Source organism: Drosophila montana, unplaced genomic scaffold, assembly GCF_035044405.1.
Source record: "Drosophila montana isolate Dmon_TW-CO22-7 unplaced genomic scaffold, ASM3504440v1 contig_3848_1, whole genome shotgun sequence".
Taxonomy (NCBI): domain Eukaryota; kingdom Metazoa; phylum Arthropoda; class Insecta; order Diptera; family Drosophilidae; genus Drosophila; species Drosophila montana.
Window position 1 is genome coordinate 1,143,525 of NW_026998720.1, and position 10,253 is coordinate 1,153,777.

The 10,253-nt window shown below is 41.7% G+C and overlaps 2 protein-coding genes across 3 annotated transcripts; one reads left to right on the plus strand and one right to left on the minus strand.

Moving 5' to 3' along the window:
- The first annotated feature begins 12 nt into the window (after positions 1-12).
- Positions 13-2,736, plus strand: Lkb1 (Lkb1 kinase). Of its 2 annotated transcripts, XR_010437917.1 has the most exons (5): positions 13-1,387; positions 1,445-1,639; positions 1,704-1,867; positions 1,944-2,573; positions 2,630-2,736. XR_010437917.1 is itself a non-coding variant. In XM_064697081.1 (4 exons), the coding sequence occupies exons 1-4, from the start codon at positions 225-227 to the stop codon at positions 2,183-2,185; spliced, it is 1,764 nt and encodes a 587-aa protein (XP_064553151.1). In that variant the 5' UTR covers positions 13-224; the 3' UTR covers positions 2,186-2,736. The 2 variants fall into 2 exon arrangements, 1 of the variants encoding a protein (XP_064553151.1); XM_064697081.1 differs by having other exon boundaries at positions 1,944-2,736.
- omd (integrator complex subunit 5 omd) lies at positions 2,575-6,573 on the minus strand. Its single transcript, XM_064697080.1, has 9 exons — positions 6,407-6,573; positions 5,564-6,339; positions 5,156-5,500; positions 4,830-5,094; positions 4,338-4,768; positions 3,913-4,277; positions 3,573-3,852; positions 3,371-3,513; positions 2,575-3,308 (listed from the first exon to the last, which is right to left on the minus strand). The coding sequence occupies exons 1-9, from the start codon at positions 6,511-6,513 to the stop codon at positions 3,009-3,011; spliced, it is 3,012 nt and encodes a 1,003-aa protein (XP_064553150.1). The 5' UTR covers positions 6,514-6,573; the 3' UTR covers positions 2,575-3,008.
- Positions 6,574-10,253: the final 3,680 nt, after the last annotated feature.

A 10,253-nucleotide genomic window follows, 5' to 3' on the forward strand; every position in this document is an offset into this window, starting at 1 on the left:
AATTATCGATATTATATCAACAATTGACATACACATATACATCTAAGTACAACATATTCCCAGTCTAAAGTAAACACTGAATTTTATAGCATTAGAGCAAAAACTGGACAGAACCAACAAGCTAGTAAGCGTTGCGACAATCTTCGTGTAAAACGGACCGAAGGTTCAAACAGCGTACCCCTCATAGAAATGTGAACTGTGCGTTGTGGGCAGTTCGAAGGTTTATGCAATGTTCTAGTTTGGCCCACGAGCACACAAGGAGAGCGCGAAGAGACGGCAACGGCAATAGAGCGCCGTTTATACGTTCATATAATAGGTGTACACAAATAGCGTGTGTTGAGCTGCGAGCGCAACGCATCCAAATGACTGTTACTGTGACCAGCACACATGTAATGGAGGCACAAGCTAAAGCAACAATTTTGCAATCTGGCGGGGGCGGTGAGCAGCAGCATGGCTCTGACAAGTCGGTCGATGTGGCTGGAAAGGATGTCTATTTAGCTGGCGCGGCAGATGATGAGATTACCGTTCTGTTAACAAATCAAAACTACCATTTTGACGCAACATCCGATATAGAAGATGCTTTCGTGGAGCTTAATGGTAGCAAAGATGTGGAACTAGATGCGGCTGTTGGTGGTAGCCACCATGCGGAGAATCCGCAAGTAACCTGGCTGGACGATGAAGCAATCGATGCCCTGGATCGTGTCACACTGGATATAGGCAATATGTTCTTCAATCGCGTTGACAGCCAGGACATTATATATCAACAGAAAAAGAAGAACATCAAAATGGTGGGCAAATACGTGATGGGCGATGTGCTAGGAGAGGGCTCCTACGGTAAAGTAAAGGAGGCCATGAATTCGGAGAACCTTTGCCGGCTGGCCGTTAAGATACTCACCAAGCGAAAGCTACGCCGCATACCCAATGGCGAGCAGAATGTGACACGGGAAATTCATTTGCTTAAGCAGCTGAAAAACCAGAACGTTGTGCAATTGGTCGATGTGATGTACAATGAGGAGAAACAAAAGATGTACTTGGTCATGGAGTATTGCATTGGCGGCTTGCAGGAGATGCTGGATCATGCGCCGGAAAAAAAGATGCCGCTCTATCAAGCACATCGATATTTTCAACAGTTGGTGAATGGTTTGGAGTATTTACACAGCTGCCGGGTGATACATAAGGACATCAAGCCGGGTAATCTGCTGCTGACGCTTGACCAAACGCTCAAGATATCCGATTTTGGCGTGGCCGAGCAGCTGGATATGTTTGCTCCAGACGACACCTGCACAACGGGTCAGGGCTCCCCTGCGTTTCAACCGCCAGAAATTGCCAATGGACATGAAACGTTTGCAGGTTTCAAAGTGGACATATGGAGCAGCGGCGTTACTCTGTACGTAAATAGCTTTTGCTGGTACCTAGGAACGTTTAAACGTTTATTGATTTGCAGCTATAATCTGGCAACGGGTCTGTATCCATTTGAGGGCGACAACATCTACCGATTACTGGAGAACATTGGACGTAGTCAGTGGACTGCGCCCGACTGGCTATATGATTTGGATGAAAGCTTTGCCAAATTGATATTGGGCATGCTGCAAGCAGATCCAGCTGCGCGGCTCTCTCTGCAACAAATACGCAAAGATGCGTAAGTGGTCCATTACATAAATGCAACAATTGCTTTTATATGTGGCATTTTTGTATCATTGCAGTTGGTTCCTGTCCGCACCAGCGGTGACTGGCCCACCGATACCCATTCCTCCACTAAGGGGCGACAAATACGGACGTTCCACAGTACTGCCTTACCTAGAAGCTTACCATTATGGCAACGAACAGGATCAGGAAGATGTCTACTTCACTGAGCATGACGTCAATCGTATGTTGATGAGATTACAACCCCCTAGTAACCACTTAATTACTATTATATTGTTTTGATATTATTTTTTTTTCAGAGGAATTAGCGCGGCGCGCTGCTTCTGCTGCAGCCGAGATACGCGCTAATAGGTCCGCTGCTGCTGCCAGCGTGGCGTGCCATTCGTACGAGCCATCCACAAGTGCTGAAGCTGAGGCCGTGGTCAACGGCTCCAGGGAGGTGACGGCGGTCAAGAAAAAGGGATCTGGCTTAAAGCGTCGAGCTAAAAAACTTGCATCCTGCATCTCAGTGCGCAAACTGAGTCATTGTCGCACATCGTAGGCCTTACCCAAACCCCCCTAGTTACTAGAGTAATATGGAAAAGTAATAACTTGTTAACAAATTGTGAGCAACTTTTTGGTTTTTGTTTTTGTTTTTGTTGTCTTACATTCGCCAAGTATTTAATAAGATAAAGCGAGATTGAGCGAGGAAGAGAGAGAGAGAGAGAGAGTAATCGAGGCACACACTAAGAGCCGACACCTTAAATTAGCTTAGAAAGCTGTTAGGCAGGCAGCAGAATGCAAGTAAGATCCAAGTGACAATACCGTGTATTATATGAGAAAGTTATTTAGGTCGTTGATATGTATTAAATGTAAAGAACAAACACGTTGAATAATTGCAATTAGCAAAGTAAACTAAAGTAAACTGCGCGTCGGCCAAACGCAAATAAGTAAATTGTTGAACTGTTGTTGGTTTTAATAACTTCTAAATCAATGCAATTTACAGGCGCCGACAATACACAAACTGCTGGACAGTATTTTGCAATGGAAAATTTATAAGTGTAATACAAATTGAAACTATTGAAGAATATTTAAATATATATAAAAACTGCATTTAGTTCACACATTATTCCTTTCCATTTGGATCTCCCGACATGTGTAATTATGTACTAAAGTTTAGTTAATTATTTCTATACTCCTGCAGTGGAGTACTTGTAATACAGTGGAAGTGATTCGATTAAACTTTGTAAATACTCGCAATTCGAAAATGGTGCGAAGTTTTTTGGTCTTATTTATGGAATATGTTTTTGCCTTTATTGACAAATTTAAATTTACCTTAATTGGCATTGCAAACTTTAAACTTAACAGTTGACTAACTAATTCTATTATTCCAATTCTACGACTTCAATGCTGGATTTGGGTATGACTGCTGTTGGCTCTGCTATTGCTGGAGCAGTTGAACTTATATGTAGATCGCTCATGATGAACATTTGATGATAGTGCGGGCCCAGTTTGCTAAGCTTCTTTTGCATTAGATGTCGCAGCGTGTCCACATACTGCGGTAGCACTTTAACCTGGCTCGTGTTGCGCCAATGCAGACCATTGTTGTCCACATGAAAGAGTGCAGGTGAGGGTACATGATCCTTTAAATAATTCCAAATGCACTCCCGCAGCAGCACAGCAATCTGTAAAGTCGCAAAATAAGTCAAATCCTTACAAAAGACATGTTTGTATTTTTGAAGCTTACCTCCGGTGCTTCGAAATGCTCAATAATCGTGTGCAGGTTGGAAAGAGGTGGCGGTATAAGCTGGCTCACGGCCAGCAATTGCAGCAGTTTCTTGGTGCACAGCATAAGCTCGTCGTTGGCGGATGTGGGCTGGAATTTGTTGACTAAAAGAGAACAAAAAATATTAACCTAAAGACTTCAACGGTAATGTCCAATTTCTCACCATTTTTGCCACGCCAGTGATGCAAACAGGTGGCGCACAGCGCACGTAGCAGCACTGAAGAGTAGCACAAGGCGGGCCTGTGAGTAGCTATCAAACCAAGCACTGCCCAAAGAACAGGCGATGTTATAAAGGCACGACGTATTTGCATATCCCGTTCCATAGTTACGCGAGTAAACTCCTCATCGGGAAAGGGAAGTCCATTGTACATAACATCCGTTGAGACCAGTTCCACAAGCGTTAATGAAACTAGCGAGTATCCTTCAACATTGTTAGGCTTTTCCTAGAAGAAAACTTAGTGTGTAAAGTCTTCTGGCACGTTAGGGATCACTTTATGTATTACCATATCCATGCAGCACGCATTAAGCGCCTTAAGATATAGTGCTTGCTTTTCCGCATCGCAGCTTCTGTTATTAATGGGCAGCACAGGTCGCAGTCCACGCCCAATAACGCCAGAATGCAGTACAGAGCGATTTGAGTTGGACCCGGAGCTTGTGTGCAGGTTTTGCACTATGAGCAGCTCATGTTCAGGTATTTTTAGCTCATCTAATTCGTACTCCTCTAGCTGACCAAGCAAATGGCCATGATAGAAAAGCGCACTCTCAACCAGCTCACGCAGGCAAACGGTGCGCGCAATTTTGCGGGCGGAGCATTGACGCTGGAGCAGCGCATAGGCGCGATGAGCGGCTGCGGCGCGACGGATGACAGCTGGTGTAATGAAATATTAATTAGTTGTTTAGCCAAGTGAAAAATTACTTTGGGTCTTACTCGTCTCGCTGAGGCCTACAAAGAAGTACTTCACACTAAGAACGGCTAGTTTAAGCACCAGCGGTGTTCGCAGCACAGTGCATCGTGTGCCAGCCTCGATGTTGTTCAGCAGCTCCACAATTAGATGCGCCAAACGCATGCGTGCTGCATCAGGTGTTTCCTCCGTTTTGGCCACTTCACCTGCTTCTAGTTTGGGACGTTTAACGGGGCCACTGCCATTATACAAATCTTGCACTGTTTCGCGATTGTTGTTGTTGGCCTGCTGTTTTTTAAACTTCTCAGCGCTGAGCTCAGCAGCAAGTTTATCCATTCGTAGCAATAGCTTTTGAATTGTGCAGTCGAGGATTTGTATAATCTTAGGCAGGCATTCGTTCAGAGATTGTGTCAACAGCTGGGGCTTAGTGTGAGGAAATTGATTCTTCTTGTGCATTCTGAAGCCAAATAAATAACTATAAGAATATGTTCAAACATTCTCTATATAGACTTTCTTACTTAGTTAGCAGGTTGAGGTTGTAAAATGTATTATATGCCTCCGTCGGAGTCCCGGGCTCTACGGGCAAACGATTGTTAACTTGCTCCTGTAGCGTTATATCCTCCAGCACCATTTTAAACCCTTGAGCTATGTTGGGAAAGTTGAGCACACCGCTCTGGCCACCCAGCAAGCGCATCAGAGCGCCAATGGTATTTGGATTTTGAGCATAGGATTTGCGCAGCAATTGCGAAATTGTTTGATAATAGATATGTGGATGCTGTGAGGCTGTAAGGCAACAAAGGATTGAGTTCATTTTACCAGAATATTTCAACGGCTTAGTACTTACAGACCACGAGCAGCAAACGCACCGCTGTCTGTTGCTCCAATAGATTTGTGCTGAGGCAGCTTTTCCAGAGCATGTACTTAGTTTTCTCGGAGGCTAAATCTCCAAGCAATGGAAAAGTGCGCATATTCAGCACCCATTGCTCCAATTCCTGCATGGACGTATCCAAAAATTCCTGACACCACACATACTTTTCAGCCAATTTGGCGACCATTAACAGTAGCTTGGCACCGTGTTGATTAAGACGTAGCACGGCATTATTCAGGGACGGCTGCATGTCGGAAAACATTTTGTTGCTTAGCCAAAGCGGTGCCTTCTGCACGATTGCATCGCACATATCATCCGTGTCTGTAAGTAAAATAAAAAGTTAGGTAAGGGAACAGCTTAGGTCAGTATATAGCACACACTCACATATATCTATAAAAACATTGACCAAACTCTGTAGAATGGCATCGGAGTAGTTAGTAGTTATTAGGAGAAACGGCACTATAGCCACATCAAGTGGTTTTTTGGGTGCCAGACCATCTTTGAGCATTTCACAAAATGCGGCGCGTAATTGTTGTTCATGACAGGAGGTCATGTAGTCCAGGATGCCAGCTTCAGAGTCCAAATGACAGCGATAATCGTCTACAAAACGCTTGATGCCGCACTGCAGTATTTGCATAATGATCTTGTAGGGAAAACAGCCGCCTAGCCGCGCCACTATCCAGTCGAATGTCATGGGATAGCGATGAAACGCACTCAGCATGGTCTCCACGCATGTCTCCGCCTCCGTGTTGCTCAGTTTGCGAAAGCAGCTGTTGATCAGCGTGAGCAGACCATGCATTGCACTGCATTCCAGCCAGTAGTTGCATGAGGCAGGAATGGTCATGCGTCGCTGTGTGTACTTGTCCGATAGCTTAGCCACTAGCTCTAAGCTCCAGTTGGCAATGAGCGGCGACCAAGCCGGTGGTCCTTTCCATATTAAATTTTGTAGCGATGTTTTGACCATGTTAAAGCTTTCGTACTCCTCCGCGCGCATCTGTTGATGCGAATTGCCTTCCTGTTTCATTTGCGATATTGGCAGACCCGTTTTTTGATCCATCATTTCGGGAGATATATAGAGCTGCACTCCAATCTCTGCTAGAATGCCAAAGTAATCAAAAACTATATCGCGAGTGGCCGGCAGCTCATCAAGAAAACCCAACCTGTGTGCGCAAAATGCATTGAGTAAACATTATCTGCAGAATAGTTGCAAGTGTGGCACAAACTTACGCAACTTTTATAAGTGAAGGTTTTGTTAGGAGCTGTGGATTACTGTGTCCATTGCTAACAGTGTCTATAAATTGTTTAAGCTGGTCTAATATATTTTGTTGCAACATTTTAACTTGTTTGGGTCTATTTCTTCAGGCAGCTAGAATCCGAGTACATTCATTTGTTGATATTGTATCGATACTATCGTAACTACAAACTTGTGCGATAACATGCTACGATATGCTACAGGCTGATAACTTTATATATCGATAAGCTTTAAAAGATAAATAACGCTTTTCGATGATGAGACAAATTTGAAAACAAAAACAGTTTTAAAATAAATATGCCTAAGGATAGCATGCGGCAGTAGCATCAAAAGCATCAAATTAACTGCTATTGATAAAACTTAATTAAATTAAGGTTACTGATTTTTTTTCATAATGAAAATGTTGTTTAGGTAAAATCTGCCATTAAATGGGATTATAATATCGATATGTCTTATCAAGCAATAAACCTATAATCGATATTACCGCTTAGCGGATTAACAAAAAATCTGCAAAAGTTTCCACGGAAATTAATCAATCTGCTTCTGCCGAACATAAATAATTCAAATCGTTTTGTATATACATAAAATGCATTTTGATTTCGCATAATTTGCATATAAAAAAGATACATACAATACAAAAAAGCGGAACTTAAATTTACTTAAATTCTCATGCAAATTTTCAAATATTGTAAAGAGGAATTTATGCGTATCTAATAGTTAATTGATAAAATTGTCCAACTTGAGATCAATACAATGACCAATTAATATTAGTTAGCCGATTCATTAGGTTTTTGTGTCAACCAGCTGACCTTGATATCATTTCCAACATTGCCGATGTTAAAATAGCTTGCGTAATTTCTAATACCCCTGTTTGGGTTTATGTATGTACTAAACCCATCGCAGTAGTCATCAACTTCATTCATGCTGATGATCATTATCATGAGCCATCTTTATACTCATATTCACATTCACACTTCGAGCTGCTGCCGATGCTGCAGCTGATCGATTTGCTTTGAACTTGTTTGGGCTGTTGACAAATGTTTTTTTTTTTATTTATTTATTTATTTTTTGTTTTTTAAATCGACCTGCAGCACGTTTTTTGTAGTTTTGTTGTATGGAAAGTCCACTAAGCGTGTTAATTCAAAATTTTATTGTCTTTTAATATTTTGGCGAAACATTAAACTGGTTTCTCGCATGGTACTGGATATTGGTGTGCATTATTCTTGGCGTTTAAACAGGCATTCAGATACATAGCCATTGCCCAACGCGAATGCAAACGTAAATGTGAGAATGATTTGCAATTTAAAAAAATGGCGCTTGACTTAACCGTTATTTAATAATCATAACAGCAATGATGGCTGCAGCAAGTGCAACAACAACAACAACAACAACAACAACAACAATAGCACGGCGCATGTGTTGCGGCAATTTGGCTGCAGTCGCTGCTGGCTTCAGCTGCCTTTGTCTTTGAATTTGAAGCTTGAAGAGCTATTGAGGCTCTGGCAGCGCCAAATAAACGCATCAATCATTGAAAGTTGCACAATGTTAGGCCAGGGGGGGGCTGGAGGGCCCGTTGCCAGTTACTGCAACTTTGAGTTTTCGTGGTTGTAGTAAATGTTCGCTACTCATTAGCAACTTGCCCTAGAATATATAGATATCTCTATATATATAACTGTTTCTCCTGACTGACTGACTGATTGACTGACTGACTGATTGACTGACTGACTGATTGACTGACTGACTGATTGACTGATTGACTGATTGACCGACTGCCTGACTGTCTGACTGACTGTCTGACTGACTGAATGGTGATCAACGCACAGCCCAAACCGTAAGAACTAGGAAGCTAAAATTTTCACTGTAGTTACCGCATGTGATGAAGCTGCACGTTAAGACGGGGTTTCGGGAAATTCCACATGCTAGTGTGGAAAAATCGTGAAAAACGTTTGTATGTAACTTTTTTGCTTACCATCCTCAAACTCACTTTCAAAGATCTTTGTTCAAATTCATTTGAGGAGTCATTTGACACTTTTCGAAAAATGCATTCCACCTTGGTGGAAATGGGGGTGAAATGCATTTGGAGGTTGACGTTTCTCGCTCAAATTCATTTCCAAGGATCTATATGAAAAGTCATTTCACATTTTTCTCAAAATCAAAGCTTCCTCGGTGGAATGTGCGATTCAAAGAAAAACGGTTGTATGAAAGTTTTTAGTTTACCATTCGATCAACTTCAAAGTACGTGCCACGGGCAAGGCCGGGATATACCCGCTAGTATGGTATATATAAATATTGTAAAAAGGTAAAATACCTTTGCACATGTTGCGCCATATTTGGGCATTTTATAAAACGCGCAAAAGCACCTAGGCCTTGAACTCCACAGTGCTATCATGTCTTATTATTAATTTTTACTTAATAACTGGTATATGTTTAAATAAGGTCAATGTTCGTAACGTGTTTACAATAAACAAACAAAAAGCGCCAAAATACATCTTCAACCTAAGCAACACCCACAAAAAGCTGGCCAAAAATGGACTGCGGCCTTAGCATCCGAAGCATCATCTGCCAAGATACAAGAAATCACAAATAAATAAATTTTAAAAAAATGCAATCCTCACTTGACCGACGTAGATATATATATATATATATATATATAGCCATTGCTTAAGCGCCCGAAGGTCGCATAATTAGGCGTACGCAGGCATTGTACGCAGTATATGAACTTTAAAAAGCATTACTTCAAGAAACACAATCATATACTAGTCAATACAACAGTTGATTTTTTTTGGCTACACAAAATGTCATTGTACCTCAAATGATTGTTGTTGCCTTGTCTGCACCGGAAGCCACAAAAAAACACACACACTTATAATGATCTCTGATCACTGAACGGGGGAGCAAGGGAGCTGTAGCTTTTCAATCAGATTGATGGCCAGTTGAAACGAAAATACGAGCGGCAAATGGTATGCAACAAAAAACTATAGATCTATGTAAACCTGTTGAGAACCAAGTTCTTGAAAAATAAAACCTCAAAATGAAGACCATAGACAGCCAAGTCGGAGTACAACGAACGCTTGCAGCGACACTGCAACCGAGTAGCAGGAGACCTCGCTGGGAGGCGTGTAGTCAGGAGGCTCAAGAGAATATCCTCCTCCAACCGCGACATAGGAGACGCCCCAGAGTCCCCCGACCACCTACGTGACGCAGCAGCCTTATTCAAAGAAGCCGCCTTCGACATTTGTCCACGTTAAAGCGTGAGGACCCGCCCAGGCTTGGCGATATATCACCTAAGCCAACTGTGTTGTAATACAAATTTATGCTATTTTTGATTCAATACAATAAACATTAAAAAAAAAAAAACACAAGAAAACGGAGTACAATTAGACCTCATATAAGATTGGGTTCAATGTGTAAAATGTGCTGTACCAATATTTAAAATATGAGCCTTTATATTATTATTTAAAAATTTAGGACTTTCGCTGGTTGGGTTCAGCGGAGGGCTAAGTTTTCATATAAGCCAAATGTTCTAACAAACGAACAGTACTTTGCATATTGCATAATTTAAAGCGCAATAAATCTTGACGTTATGCAATATTAACAATGATTTGACAATAATGTGAGCTGTTAGAAAATTAATAGACATGACATACTTTGCGAGCAAATTCGAAATGTACTCTAAAATCTACACGTGTTCGATTGCCCAGCTTTAAAGACAACAATTCGAAATCGAAATGCGAAATGAGATGCAAGTGGGAGGTATTTGGAATGTTTAAAATGCATTAATTAAATTTGATTAGCAATGGCAATGTCAATGGTGGCATTAAA